General features: G+C 42.4%; 1 protein-coding gene across 1 annotated transcript; it reads right to left on the minus strand.

Moving 5' to 3' along the window:
• Nucleotides 1–97: 97 nt before the first annotated feature.
• ACTA2 (actin alpha 2, smooth muscle) lies at nt 98–15,823 on the minus strand. Its single transcript, XM_079976446.1, has 9 exons — nt 15,670–15,823; nt 8,805–8,975; nt 6,675–6,803; nt 4,973–5,083; nt 4,226–4,310; nt 3,972–4,133; nt 3,267–3,458; nt 1,180–1,361; nt 98–447 (listed from the first exon to the last, which is right to left on the minus strand). The coding sequence occupies exons 2-9, from the start codon at nt 8,931–8,933 to the stop codon at nt 304–306; spliced, it is 1,134 nt and encodes a 377-aa protein (XP_079832572.1). The 5' UTR covers nt 8,934–8,975; nt 15,670–15,823; the 3' UTR covers nt 98–303.
• Nucleotides 15,824–17,437: the final 1,614 nt, after the last annotated feature.

Below are 17,437 nucleotides of genomic sequence, written 5' to 3' on the forward strand. Positions count from 1 at the left end.
GTCTTAGATTCCATGACTTTTGTGAACTGCAGTTTTTCAGCTGAGTAAGAACAACTGGAGGTGTTTTTATTAAGAAAAATTGCAAGCACCCAACTGGTAGCATGTTTACAATTTATTCTATCCCCACCCCCACCCCCCAAAATACACAGAATCTAATTGGAAACATAGCCAGAGCCATTGTTATTAAGATAAGTGGAATGGAGTTATAAAAACATTGCTATTCCTGAATATATTCACAGTAATGTGCTCGGGGAGAGAGGAAAGGAGAGAGAGAGAAAAAAAAATAGGAAAGAGAGAAGCAGTTTAAAAGCATTTGCGGTGAACAATAGATGGACCAGCTTCATCATATTCTTGTTTGCTGATCCACATTTGCTGGAAGGTGGAAAGAGAGGCAAGGATAGAACCACCAATCCAAACGGAGTACTTGCGTTCAGGGGGAGCAATAATCTGTACAAAAGAGAAATTGATGTAGCTAAAATGCTGTATGCAATGATAAAATGAACTGCATGAAGAAATTTAATTCAGTGGAGTGATGCAAGCCATTCCTATGGCAATAATGGGTAAACAAAAGAGTTTTATCTGTCCATACTTGTGTATCTGATACAAGCAGGTAAGAGCTGCTTCTAAAGTCTTCCTATCTAAATGAGTGCTTATGCAATTGTTTTTGACAGGAGAAAAGTAAACACTGGGTTTCGTTCACCTGGGGCAATTCAGTATTCTTGCCAAAGCACTCTTACCTGATCAGATTTATATTTTGCCCTGTTTTTAAAGGCAGTTTAAATTGAGTGGGTGATTTCCTGCAAAACCTTGGGGAAGATCACCAGAGTACTTACAGGAGCTTAACCATGGTATCATCAGGAAATAATCTAATTACATTTTCTTTCAAGAATTTTTTTTAAATGGTGTAAACTTGCCCTAGAATCACTGTGCTGCTGGGAATCCCCTCTGCTTGGTCTTCTACTTTCTTCAGTTCCTGTCTTTCCCCATATTGGCTTGGGAGTGGGATAAGTTGTTTAGTTAGCTTTAATCTTTTCTGCATCAAGATTTTATTAAGGGCTTTACATATCCCTTTCTGGCTTATCTTGGTTACATTAAACTATGTTCAGCTAGCTAGTCACCTTAAAATATTCTGGCCTACTTTGCCACTATAAATTAGATAATAATCAAATAATGCAGTACCTTGATTTTCATAGTGCTGGGTGCCAGGGCAGTGATCTCCTTTTGCATTCGGTCTGCAATGCCAGGGTACATAGTGGTTCCACCAGATAGTACATTGTTTGCATAGAGGTCTTTTCTGATATCAATGTCACACTTCATGATGCTGTTATAGGTGGTTTCATGAATGCCAGCAGATTCCATGCCTGTGATGGTTGAGAAATTATTTATTTAAAATATATTTGCCTTGGCTTTCCAACTTTTGAGCTGCCTCTCCAAGTGTGGATTATAGTCAAGTGTTAAAATACATCCATTATAATAAATTAGGAAAATGGCAATCAGAAAGAAAACAGAACCAGAAACAATTGATAAACTTAAATACATGCAACAACAAAATCATAAATTCAAAATGCACCCGCTGTCAAGGTCTCGGAGAATGAAATAGTTTTAAATTGGTGCCATATATGTTAAGTGGCAGATGGATCCTAAAATTCTAACCATGCCTTAGGATTGTAGAATTGTGGGTGCCACAACTGAGAAGACTGAACCCAGTAGCCACCAACCTGTGAAGGTGTGGACAAGATGTTAGAATGAACCTTAATGAAATACAGTAGAACCTCGGTTCTTGAATGTCTCCATTGACGAACGTTTTGGAACCTTAATGCCGAAAACCCGGAAGTAACTGCTTCGGTTTTCGAATAATTTTTGGAAGCCAAACATACTACACAGCTTCCATTTTGAGTTTCCCTATTGAATTGAGGCTTCCGCTTTCAGTTTTCGAATGTTTCAGAAGTTGAACGATCTTCCAGAACAGATTACGTTTGAAAACCAAGGTACCACTGTAGCCTTAAACTAATTCAAGGCTGAGAGAAATTGTTATTCAAAGCCTAGCATATAGAAGTCAATTAACTGTGTGCACACTTAACTAGAAAAAACCCCCCAATATCTTGTGGCAGGTTGAAGTCAGGCAAAAGTTATTTGAAGTGCAATAATTGGTTTCTTAAAATGTTTCTTATAAAGGGAATGACAGAGCTGAAAGAAGAATAGAGGCACCTTTACAATTTTCAATGCAGGCTAAGAATTCCTAATACAGTTATTCAACATTTACATATCCAGTTAGAGTTGGGCTTTTCAAAACATGCCAATTCATAGGTATATGAATTGACATTCAGAGACCTGGTTTGAATAGAGATATTGGATTCTTGTCTCATTACACACGCTAAAACTATTTTTGGTCATCTGCATACTATCCCTTGCTTTTTCCTTTAGGACTAATTGCAGTTATTAACAGTCGTCAACAGCTTTACCACTGAGTCAGTCACCCATCCCCTACTACCCTTCTGGAAAAAACCCCATCCCACCCTCCCACTATATATAAGGGTCTGGTGACTTCTGTTTCAGTGTATCTCAAGAAGTGTGTATGCACACGAAAGCTTATACAGTATCCAGAACAAACTTAGTTGGTCTCTTAAGCTGCTACTGGACAATTTTTTAATTTATTTCTACTGTGACAGACCAACACGGCTACCTACCTGAATCTAGAATTCACAGGTATGTAACTGCTTGGACCATCTCCCTGGCAAGGAATGCTGCTACTATATCCAAATTTGATTCTCAAACAACTCTTCCCAAATGTTATAGCTGCCAACAATAATATTCATTTACCCTAAGGCAGCAAGTTCACTTCGCTGTCTTAAGCCTTAGTTTATGCTATTTTTGTACACTTGTCAGGGAGCCAGCTCCTGACAAAACATGTCCAGGTTTTTACCACACCATGGGTGAAATGCCCCACATCACCTCTAGCATATAAAGCAAATCAGAAAGTGAAGTGAACTGAGGGATGGGTGTTCAAGGATCATTGGTTGTGTTGGCGTAGAAGCAGTTATGGAAACCTATAGCCCCTGAGAGGAAGTTGGACTCCAACTTTCATCAGCTCAGCATCCATTATCATTACCAGGGATGATGGGAGTTGTAGTCTAATGACATCCTGAGAACCACTTGTTCTCCATTTTTATTAACCAAGTAGGTGTAGCCATTTAGAGCGAGGTGACTGAATTTCTTGCAGGTGTATAATAATATAATTGGCCAATAAACAGTGTAAGTTATCTTACCAATGAAAGAGGGCTGGAAGAGTGTCTCTGGGCAGCGGAAACGTTCGTTCCCTATTGTGATCACCTGACCATCAGGCAGCTCATAGCTTTTTTCCAAGGATGATGAAGAAGCAGCCGTGGCCATCTCATTTTCAAAGTCCAGGGCAACATAGCAAAGCTTCTCCTTGATGTCACGGACAATTTCACGTTCAGCTGCAGATGGGATTCAAAGCAAACATTTGTGTTTAAATTACAAACCGTAGTGTGTAAATCACACTATTTCAGCAATCAAAGAATGATTGATTGATCTTACTCGGCTACGAGTGATCGCCAAAGAATTTTGGCAATCAAAGAAAGGAACTGCATTGCTTATCTTTAATTCAGTTTTATTCATGATAATGAAACAGGACTCTTGCTTTGCTTTTAAAATTGCAATGTTCTGCATTCAAAATAAATAAATACACATCCCAGCAGGAAGCCCCCAAATGTTACGAATTTGCAAAACATTTTGGGCCAGATTGAACTAGCGGGAGCCAGCACTAGTAGAATAGGGCTTTCACACCGCCTCCCATCTGTCTCCACATCACATCCAGGGGGTCAGGAGACATAGTGCTAGGCAAGATGTGCTAATAGAAAAACTTGTTCACCATTACTGAAAGCAACCACGTGTCTGTAAAGCTCCTAAAAGTATGTTCAGCGAATCTCAATCCTAAGTATTTCTCTTACCAGTAGTAACGAATGAGTAGCCACGTTCTGTCAGGATTTTCATGAGGTAGTCGGTAAGGTCACGGCCGGCTAAGTCCAGGCGCATGATGGCATGAGGCAGTGCATAGCCTTCATAGATTGGCACATTGTGGGTGACACCATCCCCAGAATCAAGCACAATCCCTAGATACAACACAAAACGGGCAGAATTTACCCTGATATCTATGTACTCTTCTTCCTTTTCACAAATCCAAAAACTCCCATCACTTTCTTACCTGTTGTACGCCCAGAAGCATAGAGGGACAAAACTGCCTGAATAGCAACATACATAGCTGGGACGTTGAAAGTCTCAAACATAATCTGAAAAGTAATTAAACACAAACAAACAAAATGAAAGTATCGGGTTTGTGCTATCGTCTTTGTTACTCTGTGCAATAGGGTCGTAACCATTAATTACCAACAGCACATAATTTAAATGATTTCCACAATCCTAATCAATGCATCCAGAACCTGCAAATACAGCAGGTTCCACTAACTGGATCAATAGAACTCATGACTAACAGCAGAAGTTTCCGTTAATTTAGAGAGGGTTAATGTATAACATGACATCTTTTCTAAGGAAATAAAAATCAGTACTATGCAGCTATGGGATGTTTACAAACCTAAGAAGGATTAATAGTCACTTCCATTCCTCAGAAAATTACAATTCTCAGGAAACCAGGGTAGTTGAAATGGGTTTCACACCAATATATATGTGGTGCCATGAAATATTAAAAACATGAACTGAAATCCCAACCATTCAATGAAAAGTAAGAGTTAATCCTTTTATTGTCCTGAAGTACAGAGTCCAATACAGATAAAGGTCACCTACAAACTCAGAAGAAAGAACCAGCAAAACCAGTGTATAACCTACATCAACAATCAGAAATACAGCTGGCATCTACACCGTATAGAACTTTAACAGAGAAATACATAAATATATAGTAATTCAAGGACCTTAATGCTAAGAAGAGGCTGTTTACCTGTGTCATTTTCTCTCGGTTAGCTTTGGGGTTCAAAGGTGCCTCTGTAAGCAGAGTTGGATGTTCTTCGGGGGCAACGCGCAGCTCATTGTAGAAAGAGTGGTGCCAAATCTGTATTAATAAAAAGCAAAGTGAATTTTTATTATAATATTATAATAAACAGCCACAGGCCACCAACCCACCTTGACAATATTTCTGAAGCTCCAGTAGCTACAGAACACTTATGAGACATTAGAACTGAATGTTTTAGACTGCAAGTGCTATATCTCCATAGTTTCACCCATGTCAGCCCAGGTAACCTCTTCTACATCAAGGGTAGGCAGATTTTAGGCTTGGATAATTTACTAGACCCTTGTGGCTCAAGAAGGCAGACATAGATAGCATTGTGGACTGAAGTGTTCCTGAGCACTGTGGCATTTGCCCATTCCTTGTGATTATGTTTGTACAGGGGGATGGGAATGGTTAATGTAGATTGACCAATGAGAAAGCTCAGAGGTGGAGCCTACCTGTTTTTGAGACTCAGCCCAGGGGCTTTACCATTGGAAGATAGGAGAGTCAGAGTCAGACAGAGCGAGTAAAAGATGAATATAGCAGTTGTGACAGAGTGAGAGACAGGGATAGAACTGAGAGAGAAGAGTGTGACAGTGTGAGATAGTGCCACATCTAGTTAAGGGCGCGCATTTGAGAAACTGTTCTGAACATATTTAAAACTTGTTTGTTCTTCAATAAACTTTAATCTTCATGTTGACTTTACAACCTGACTGAGACTCAGTATTTCACCAGAAGAAACCTGGTTGGTGGCAGCAGAAGAATAAAGCAGTGGTGTACAGGTCAATAGTCCGTGAAACGACTGGGGGCTCTGTACAAACGCCACAGGCACATGCTTTCAGTAACAAAACTGGAGCTTGCACACAAATCTGTTCTTACACAAATAATCCTGTCCCCCCCCCCCCAAGCTTTCAGCAGCCTAATACAGGAGGTGGGGAAAACACTTTAATCGTCACAATTTTCAAACCATGCAAATCCCAATCTACTCCTCTGCCCACTCTTGATCTATATCTTCTGCCCATGTGGCTAAGTGCACTGCATAATTCCGTCCCAAACTAGCAATGTCTGATTCAGAACTATGAGAGGTGGTGGTGTCACCTATGTGAATGCAATATGCATTGCAGCTGCGATGACTGAGAGCAATGAGGAGAAACAGCTCCCAATAAGCACAATGTGAGCAAGGATAACCTCCATGGGCAGAAGATGTATACATTACCAGCAGTGGTGGAGAAGCACCCACTCCAGATAAAGGAAGCCCTAGCCACCACTTTCCAGAACTTGTTAATTGCATTTTCTTTCTGTGACTTCTTAATTAGTCTTTATGTAGTTCCAAATCATAGCAGCAAATATGCATTCTTGTGAAGTCCTTACTGGAACACCAAACACCATGAACTTATTGGAAAAAAAATTAACGTCCCAATAACAGAAGATATGCAGATTGTTCTCACCAAAAAGACACAGGCAAAACACAACCTTCCACCCCCCTCCGAAAAAAAGACAGCAAAAAAAAAAGACAGTAGAATCCCTGCTTCTACTTATCATTCATAGAATCATAGAGTTGGAAGAGACCACAAGGGCCATCGAGTCCAACCCCCTGCCAAGCAGGAAACATTCATTTTACATTATATTCTATTTTAATTTGTGGTTTAAATACCTTCTCCATATCATCCCAGTTTGTGATGATTCCATGCTCTATTGGATATTTCAAGGTCAGGATCCCCCTCTTGCTTTGGGCTTCGTCTCCTACATAGCTATCTTTCTGGCCCATCCCTACCATCACACCCTAAGTAAGAGAGGGAGAAAAGGTGACGATGACAACAGGCTCATAAGAAAGCAATGAAACAAAGCAAACAAGATGACCCATACCTTCTATTTTACTTTAAAATAAAAGGTTGAGGAAACAGCCTTCATTGTTTCCCCACCGAGCATAACTATAACAAACGTAATAGGAAAAAGTGGCCAATGGAATAGAAACATAGGAAAGCTGTTTTATTTTGGCTCAGATCATTGGTCCCTTTGGCTCAGCATCACCTACACAGATGGAGTGCAGCTTGCCAGAGTCTTGGGCAGGGACCTGACCCAATAATAGTGCTTCCTCAAACCCTTGCATCCAGAGACTGGACCTTCTGCACTCTAGTTCTGCATCTTGTTCTCACTGTGGCGAACAAGATATCTATGCAAAAAAAATTCCTTCCAGTAGCACCTTAAAGACCAACTAAGTTAGTTCTTGGTATGAGCTTTCGTGTGCATGCACACTTCGCCTATAAGCAGGACCCAAGATTAACAGCACTCTTCCCTCTTGTGATTTTCAGCAACCAGTATTCAGGGACATACCACCTCTGACAGTAGAGGCAGAACATAGGCATTGTGGCTAGCAGCTACTGGTAGCCCTATCCTCCATGAATTGGTCTAATCTTCTTTTGAAGTCATCCAAGTTGATGGCCATCTTTACTCCTGGTACATGCTATAAATATGAGTGAACAGCCATCTAGTGGCAAATAATGGACAGCACACTCTTCTCAAGTGCTCCACTTCCATGGCTCACATTTACAGCCTGATCCTCAACCATGTTTACTTGGAAGGAAGCCTCAGGTATTTCAGTTGGATTTGCTTCCAGATAAATAGTATTGCAGCTTTGACAGGGGAAGAAAAAGAGTCATTTTTAGAAGTGTGTTACAATAGATATATTGGTGGACTTGAATATGTGCATTTTCCATTCTTGTTGGGTCACAATGATTATTTGATACAAGCCACAGTTCCATTTATCTGACATGCAAAGACTAGACACACAAGGCCCCACCCCAACTCAGGTCTATAGCTTATGGATATCTCAACAGTTTCAGGATCATTTTAGGTTGTGAATCTGAAGTTTAATGACGTGGCTATTTAAAGTGCATTACTGATGGATGTATTCTGTTTAGCTTGTTCTGTGATGCTTCCCCAGTGCTATCACATAATTGCTGTCTGGAGAGGCTATAGCAGAACAAAAGTGAAACAAAAGAAACCAGAACATTTGTGGTATAAAAAGTTACTAGATTTCAGCAGGAAGTTGTGGGATATGCACTGACTAAAAAGGAAGAAGTGTGGCTACCCCAAAGCATGTAAAGCTATAAACAGTATTAAAAGCAGGACTGTATATTATTGCCCTGATAAAATCATGAGCACAAATCATCATGAATGTGCAATAAAAAGGACATCCTGAGGGGCCCTTAGTAAGAGGTATCTGACTAGTGATATTTGATTTGCTATGATTACTTGATATTTGTCCCCACCCCAAATTTCTTAAAACTCATCTCTATAGCAATCTATGGTTAGTCTACCAACCTACAAGATGTTCTAAATTAGTCAACTAATTAGTCAATTTTACTAGTCAATTCTACTTGTTGATCAAGGTTCTCCCATTCTACCTCAGCAAACACAAAACCAAAACCAAAAAGCACTGTTGAATGCACATGTTGAAAGAATGTAATTATTCTTTTTTCCAAATTATAGAAACTGGCTGAGGAAATAGGGTTGGCAGCCTCTGGTGAAAGTTTACTCTCTTCCAATATGGCTGTTCAAGAGTTTAAACTGCATTTTAAATTGGACCACAACATGCTACATGGCAAAACTCTATTGACATCAACAGGACTGATCTAAAAGAAATTGGATAAGGACTGTGGCATTGTAAAGGGAGTGTGTGGGGGAAACAAAACTTTTCCTTTCAAGGTCCATGTTATTATTGCTAATGAATCCTGTGGCTTCTGTACCAAGCAGTGTTTCAGTAGCTGAACCAGTTATTCACCTGGTGCCTGGGACGTCCCACGATGGATGGAAAAACTGCTCTCGGAGCATCATCCCCAGCAAAGCCAGCCTTACACAGTCCTGAGCCATTGTCACAAACCAGTGCGGTGCTGTCCTCTTCCTCACACATCTTCTAGAGCAACTTTCTCAGACCTTCCACACAAGTACAGACCTATAAAGAGAACAGAGAAGTCTCAATGTAATAAAAGAAAACATTCCCAGGAGTGGTGGTGGTGGTTGGGGGCAGGGGAAAGCTAGCTTTGAGAGTTAACGGAGTCTGGCTCCAATTAGAAGAGACTTAGTAACAGTAGCAAAAAGGGAATCCCTGTCACCTCTCTCAGTTGTCCTGACATGTAGCAGAGCAGCAATTCATGACTTAAAAAGTGGTGGCCTTTGGGACTTGTGGGCTTCCGAAGGGCCATGGCCATTGTAATTGCCTTGAAAGTAGCCCCAATAGCCAACACTCTTCTACCCTGCAATGCTTCTGGATGACAAAGGAGTGAGAAGGAGGGAGATACTCTAATCCTCTCTGCTACCATCTCCATCCTTGACAGTGAGAAAGGAAAGGTGCTTTTGGAGACAAAGAGGCTCGGTAGGGATATGGGGACATGGATTTTGCCCTGAGCTGGAGAACAGCGGGAACATTTTTCTCTTGTTTGAGGCTTAAGAACCCTCAAAATCCATTCCTTGGTCACTTCTGAGTGAACTCAGGATTGCTAGAAAGCAAATAAGGAGTGAAAAGAGAATAAATAAAGGAAGAAGGAAGAGGAGGAGGATGTCAGAGAAGTTGTGCACCAATGGGGTGCAGTCAAAAAAGATATTCAGTCACAATGGCTGGTTTTAGAGCAATATAACTGTCACCAAAATCCTGCACAAAAACTTAGCCTATGTGCCATTAAATTAATGTAAAACATTCCTTCGTATAAGTACCACATGCTTCTGGAATGCAAAGTCCTCTGTTGTTGTTTTTTCCCATCCAGGTTTTACTACCTAATCAAGAGCTTGCTTTTTAAATGGTTCATTAGCAACCAAGGTGGCAATTCCAGGCCAAACTGCGCACCTTATTTAGGGTCCAGATAGAACATAACCAAGGGAACAAGAAAAATTGCAAACACAACACAGTATGGTCATTTAACAGGTTGTTAGGCAATTTGTATTTAGCTTGTAAGTCCTTGAAAGATAATAGCAGGACTCGAGAGTCAGTAATCCTTTAATTAATCCAAACTTGCAATAGAGAAGGACAGCCTTCAGTTCTGAGCTGTAGACTGAGCCAAAATGGTGATTTACAGTGTATAAAGGTAAAGGTAAAGGAACCCCTGCCCATACGGGCCAGTCTTGACAGACTCTGGGGTTGTGCGCCCATCTCACTTAAGAGGCCAGGCGCCAGCGCTGTCCGGAGACACTTCCGGGTCACGTGGCCAGCGTGACATCGCTGCTCTGGCGAGCCAGAGTCGCACACGGAAACGCCGTTTACCTTCCCGCTGGTAAGCGGTCCCTATTTATCTACTTGCACCCGGAGGTGCTTTCGAGCTGCTAGGTTGGCAGGCGCTGGGACCAAGCAACGGGAGCGCACCCCGCCGCAGGGATTCGAACCGCCGACCTTTCGATCGGCAAGTCCTAGGCGCTGAGGCTTTAACCCACAGCGCCACCTGCGTCCCTTTTACAGTGTATATAAGGGTCTAATATCAGATTATCAGCTATTGTCCTCTGGTCTTTGGATCAACAAAGGCTGAAAGGAGGTTCGGGTGCATCCATTTAAATACACAGAACTTAAACCAGTTTCAGGTATTCATGGGTGCACAAATATATCTTATTAAATAAACTTAAATGTTAGTTCTTTTGCCAACACCCAGAAAGGTGTTCAGTACCTGTTTGAGTGTGGAGAGACACAGCATATATAACTAATCTATAGAGTTGTGGTCCCCCCCCCCCTGTAAATAGCATTTCTGTGCAGTCTAGCTTCTGTCACGGTCTCCCGTTTTCAGTGGTGGAGGAACCCTCTCCAGTACCCTGGGCGGGGTGCCGAGGGGCGGGGCAACATCTGGTGATGCATGCATGATGTCTGTACAGAGTGCGCATGTGCAGCATCCTGTATGGACTGCACACATGTGGCAGCCCATACAGTCACTGTGCGAGAGGCAGTCCATACGGATCCCCGTATGGATGGTGCATGAGAGCAGCAGCCCGTACGGATGCTGTTTGAGTGGCGTCCATACTGACTGCGTGCACCCTCAGCCACTCTACAGCTGGGGGGAGGCAGGGGCCATCTTGTCACCTCCCCCCCCCCAGAGTGGCACCCAGGGCGACCCGCCCCTTCCGCCCCCCACTTCTTACGCCCCTGCCCACTGAGCCAGAAGTGGTTTAGTCTGTCTGTGAACAAACGCCAGGTCCCTCGGCTTGAAGCAAGATGAACGCCACAACCCCATAGTCGCCTTTGACTGGATTTAACCATCCAGGAGTCCTTTACCTTTACTATTCCCCCCCCCACTCACCCATCATGCAGTGGGAGTGAAGATAAAGCCACAGAATGTGGCTGTTAGGTACAGAATTCACCCTCCTAAGAATCTGAGCTTACTTTTCTTAAAAAGCAAATGTTTCTTATCGTAATAGAGACAATATAATTCTTACTTACATTTTTATCCCATCATTTCTCCAAGGGTTTCAGAAGGGGTGTGTGTGTGTGTGTGTGTGTGTGTGTGTGTGTTTGTGTAGGCTTTGGATGTGAGATTTCAGTTTGATTTAGTACAGGGTACAAGCAGTTCTGCTAGTCATGAGGAAACTCAAGTGTAACTTAACCCAACCTAATACTGTTATCCAATTTCTTAATTAAGGCCTGCGGTGCTGGATTTTATCAAGGCAGATAAGATCAAGCACTGCAGGCCTTAATTAAGAAACTAGAAGCACTTGATGTTCTCATCATGAGAGCAGCAACATGAAAGCTCAAACTGGTGAAGGTAAAAATGAGATGTCTAGCATGAATACAAAGAACATAGGCTCTAAATGCCTCTAAGAAAAAAGAATGGCATTTCCTGTGCCTTTCCATTGGTATCTGCTGTCACTAATATTTAGTTCATTTTCTTCCAATGTGGACTCAAGGTGAAGCATTTGGGATTCTCAGGTGGCCTCCCATCCAGTCCCAAACATACAAGATGGTGCCCTCAGAACACACCCTGGGACTCAGGAATGGGTGAGGCAGTGTTCAAAGGAAATGCTTTGTGAGCCAGTGAGCCTTTGCTTTGGGTGTGAGAGGGAACCGAATTCAAATGTCTTCTCAACCTGGGATAAGAGATCTTTAAGCAAATGTTTATACCAAAATACAAATACAGAAAGAGGCCACTTCTATACACATCACACAGGGGAAACCTGGGGTTGTCCCAAATTGAGTGAGCTCAGCAAAGAGCTCCTACTAACCTCAGCTCTTCCTTGGGTGGTAATAAATCCACATTTGCAAATCTATATCTGTCACATTTACATTTTGCATTTTTAAAGGTCCACCTCAAAGAACGTGATGTGTCAAATCACTCTTTGTCTCATCAGTCCAGGTTACTTCACATAAAAAGTGGATGAGGGTATAATATAGTTCATCTGAAATGCTCAGGGAGGGGTGGAAATTAAACCTTAAATTTAAAACAACAAGTAGAAGAAGACTTTTTATATTTAGTTTTACTGAAAAGAAATGTTTAATAGCACGTATTTTGGGGAGCTAGTGGCTATATATACTTGACCATTTTACTCCAAAGCACAGAGGAAACCTTACCTAACTTGAGTGCCTCTAGCTAGCCTGTTTGGAACAAACGATTTCCTAATTAGGAAACAAAGTCTTTCAAATGTCTGTTTTTGGAACAGAGCTGGAGAGGTCAAGGGTGGTTTGCTCAAACTCAAGCCAACTGAGCCAAAAATCCTAAGAGGGAGGGGGGAAGGCGGAATGCTGCATTTCTGCCTGAGCAGGGTGAACTCTAAATGAAAACCATATTTAGTAACTAGGATAAATTCAAGCAGATTTTAACATGTGTCTTCTAGTGACAGAGAAGCAAGCAGTGTTCTAAGGCCCCTGGGATGCTCCAGAGTGCTAAGGTGAAAACTGCAGCTGCTAATGTAACCCAGAAACCTGCAACAAACTGACTGTGTGCATCTCTCATGAGCAATCCTATGCATGTTTACTAAGAAATTAAACCCCAGTACATCTAATGGGGTTTATACATAGGATTGTCTTTTAATAGTTTAATCCTATGGATGTCTATTGAGAAGTAAGCCCTGCTGAGTTCAAAGGAACTGCCTGCCAGCAAAAACGTGACCAGCCCCAACCTGGTGCTATCCAGCTGCTGTTGGACTACAACTCCCATCATCCCTGACCGTTGGTGATGCTAAGTGGGGCTGATGGGATTTGTATTCCAACAACATCTGGAGGGCAGTAGCACTTTGGGGAAAGCTGTCCTAAGATGTGCAATTGTCTGCTAATTCTTGCTTCTGGACAGAGCTAAAAGGCATCCCAGCATACCAGGTGTGCTACAGGAAAGGCAAATCTCATTGAAATATACTGTCTGCATATTGTGGCTTATTTAGATATTAGGAGAAGGAAGAGTATCCTTCTATTTTTCCCCACTTTCCAAACAAACAGACTCACAATATGTCAAAGCTGTGCAAGTGAATATCTACAGTATTTATAAGCTGAAATGACAGAAATCAACACAAGGAGAATTTAAACAACACAACTCCGAGTAAAGATTTACTACTGCTGTCCTTTGCAGGTGCTAGGCTGGGCTATAAAGAGAAGAGTTGCCCTCTAGAAAACCATGGAAGGAGTGGGCCATATGAAGCTCTTTTGGAAGGGATTTCTGCAGGGATGGTGTCACGATGGAGAAGGCCCCGGGCTTTGCGCTCTTCTCTCCCCCTCCCTCTCCTCACATACAAGCACTGGACTGCAGGTGGAAAGGGCACAAGCAGCTGTCCTGTCCTGATGACCTGCAGCCTCAATGCAGGCAAAGCTCAGGCGTGGGGGTGTCAGACACTGACAAAAAACCCATGCAGGAAAAGCAAAAAATGGGCTTCCCCCAGTGAGTGAGTGAGTGAGTGAGTGAGTGGTGTGTGTGTGTGTGTGTTTTCTAATAGTTAAATGTCCAAATATATTATCATAGGCAGAGTTCAGCAAGTACATTATATACATGAGAAGAATGGCAACTGTATACTAAGGAAATGCTACAGTAAATATTGTGGTATGTCAACAAATGTTGTCCACTCCAGTTTGGAGGCATGGTGATATAGTGGAGCCGAGCTTAATATGCATCTATTTGCTCCTTCTGTGGGAAAGGGTAGGTAAGGGGGTTTCCTTTGCATTTATGCTAAAAGGTGATGGAGAGGACCATGCTCAGAGCCAGTGTGACTGGAGGGATTCTAGTGCATGTACCCTCCACTGGCACAGGTCTACATATGAGCATTGGACTACCCACAAGCCCCAACTGGGTACAGGGCATCCATGAGAACCTAGCCTGCAGCTATTATTAGGAGAATAAGATGCAAAATGGGACAAAGAACAGAAAGAAGATAGGATTTCAGCAGTTGTTTATTGCATGACAAGCCATACCTGTTGAATATCCCACTTCTATGCAACTTGCAGAACCATGTCCTCTTTTGCATCTAGCCATCCTAGATTATGCTTTTTTTGGTAGAATATACACTCTATAATTTAATTTACCCTTGTTAGTTAACATCAACACTTACACAGAACAAGGGACAGAGTGAAGTTATGACTCACTAAAGGCACTACTTAGGGGTAATACAGCACGTGAAGTAGTAATAGTAATTTTATTTATGCAGCACTATCAATGTATATACATGGCACTTTACACCACGACATAAGCAAAATACAAGTTTCTCCTACATATCTCCTCTTGCTCCAAACTTAAGGCCGTGACTAGAAGTGAATGCATATGATTTCCATTTGGCAAAAACCCCCGAAGGGGTTCCATGTGAAAATGCACACACACACATACTCAATTAGGTCTCAATCCACCAGTTCATTCCAAGCTTGAGAATCCCAGTGAGGGTGTGAAAGAACCTGTCAAAAGCCTGAAGTGGGAAATCCTTTTCAGGTTCACAATGTACAGATTGTGATCTAATATCCACACAGCTTCCAAAGAGCAAGAACACGCTAGGAACAAATATGAATCATAACTGAGAGAGAGAGAGAGAGACCCTTTCCCAGCAAGGATGCTGCTTAAAGAGCAATGCAGCAGGAGAAATAAATACTCTGGCAGAAAGGCTTACAGAGGCTTAGCTACAAATGACATTGCTTATAAACATCATACCAGCTTCATCTTAGATGTGGAAATGCAAAAGTGAGGGTCAGAGAATAAGGCAATGGCACAATCGAGACAAAATTATAGTATCTTTAAGCCCCACCAATTTCACTGGAAAAGTAAAGCATGTGCTTAAATCCTCTCATAAAAATAAACACTTAACTGGATCAGGACAAACAGCACAATCCAGTGCTTGTTTACTCAGAAATAAGTCCCACATCCAAGAATGTTTCCTTAGAATTGCAGCACAGTTACTTAGGATTAAACTCCACTGAGTTCAGACTGACTTACTTCCAAGTAAATGCGCAGTGCATCAGACAGCAGGAGCACAACCTAAGGGTACATGGAACATCCCACTGAAGTAAAATAGCAAACACCAATTAAGCTCAGTGGGCGTGGATTATTGCACATTTACTCATTTATTGTGTGATGAGCTCTCCTAGGCACCACCAATATACTGGATTGAAACAGCAAAGAAAGTCTCTCTCTCTCCCCCCCCCTCCCTTTCTTTCTTTATCTAAACTCATCAGGCAAATCCTGAAATCACTTCTTTGGTTCCCTGCCTCTTACCTGTCAGCGCTTGGCTGGGGAGAGCTGTTCTGGGGTGGTGCACTGGCAAAGTGAACCTTTTCGGCTTATATAGCTCCTTGGCCTGTTCCCCTCCCACCAGCTTCCCAAACAAGGAGCAGAGCAGAGCTCCATCTCCATCTCTCTGTCAAACAGAGCCATATAGGGGCTTCTGCACAAAACTCTCTGATCTGGGTGGCCTCGCAGGGCCCTTGGTCTCCTCCAGTCTGCATTCCTTTCTGCTGTTCGCAAAGCAGGAGGGAGGTTTCAGCAGCACGGTAATATAAACACAGCTAAAATTCAGGATAGCCGCTGAAAGACTACTGGGGGTAGCACACAAGTGACAGGCAGCTTCTGGCAAGGAGTGCATGTTTGAGTCATGCACCCCACAGCGTCCTTGTTAGAAAGCAGGCAGCTGACAAACAGGGCGTGAGGAGAGCTGCCTCTAGCCTGGACAGGAAAACGCCCTGCCGAGTTCCCTTTTGTCGTGGGATTTGGATCAAGAAATTCTCAGCTTGAAGAAGCTGAGTGTATAGGACTGCACCCCAAAAAGAATATATTTCAGCATTTCAGGGTCTGCATGTCTAACGTTACACGAACTGCAGCTACCAAATGCTGCTTAGCTGCACGCATATTAATTACTCAGTCTCACCTACCTCACAGGGTTGTTGCAAAGATAGAAGGTAAGGTGAGGATGGGAAAGTACTCAGCGTCCACAAACCATGTAGAGAGAAATAAACATGCACAAAGCCAAGGAAATACCCCCACTCCAATTTCTTTAAATGCTTCATCAAATGCAAATGCGTGCCCTCCTCCACCACAATGTCATAAAATGACTTCCAGACTGAATATGAACTGGTGAAGCTTCCCCCAGAGTTGTATTTCCATACTAGATGTCACCTGCTGACATCTTCTTTGAGCCTCAGGTGAAAACTGAGTAAAGGGTGGGGAACCAAAGGTGAGCAATCTATCCCAGAAGGAGCAAAATGTGTTCCCCATCAGAGTTGATACCCATCCCCCAACACCCCACACAGCCCAGTGTGCAGTGTTATTATATCATTCATCATCATCATCGTCGTCGTCGTCGTCGTCATACTGCAGCACTTTACATGGCTAAAATAATAGGCTTCTGTAGTAAATAAAACTTTTTTTAAAAAAAAATGGCGCGCAGCTTTATGAAGCAAAAACAGCTGCACTCCTCCAAAGGAAAATACGCACATGCTTTTGCTTTATAAGGCAAGGAAGCCAGCTGTGTGCATGCAAGGATCGTTTTTGTGCTGAAATTGGGTGGTCCTGTTAAAAATGTATTTGTCTCCCTTCTGATTTAGAAAGTGTCGTGTCATTTTGCTAGCTGACAGGATTTCCAAATGCAGCTGCCTCACCATAAGTCACCAAGGTTCTTATTAAAACACGGCTAGAAGAGACACAGAACAGTTTGGGAGGGAGAGGGAGGGAGGAAGAGACTCTCCTAACAGCTTGATTTATTGCAACTGTCGTATAATTTAGTGTGTCTGCAAAGCACAAATGCAAGTGTATAAACGGAAACGTAGACTCTCTGACAAAAAGGAAGGAAGCCCAAGCTGCACTGCAGACTAGATACACATCCAGAGGAAGGTGCGGGGAGGGAGGGGAAGAGACAAACAGAAGTTTGTCTCAGACTTCCTCACTCCCCTACCCTCCAACATTTCTCTGATGAAAATAGGGACGTCCCATTCCATAATGATAATTTCACTATTTCTACCCCACACATCTTATTGGGTTGCCCCAGCAC

This window comes from Podarcis cretensis (genome assembly GCF_951804945.1).
Source record: "Podarcis cretensis genome assembly, chromosome: 5".
Taxonomy (NCBI): Eukaryota; Metazoa; Chordata; class Lepidosauria; order Squamata; family Lacertidae; genus Podarcis; species Podarcis cretensis.

Coding starts and splice junctions, on each gene's coding strand:
- ACTA2 (XM_079976446.1), bottom strand. CDS start 8,933: ATGTGTGAGGAAGAGGACAGCACCGCACTGGTTTGTGACAATGGCTCA. Junction 5,084..6,674: donor ACTGGGATGATATGGAGAAG/GTATTTAAACCA, acceptor TTATTAATACAG/ATTTGGCACCACTCTTTCTA. Junction 4,311..4,972: donor ACCGAGAGAAAATGACACAG/GTAAACAGCCTC, acceptor ATTACTTTTCAG/ATTATGTTTGAGACTTTCAA.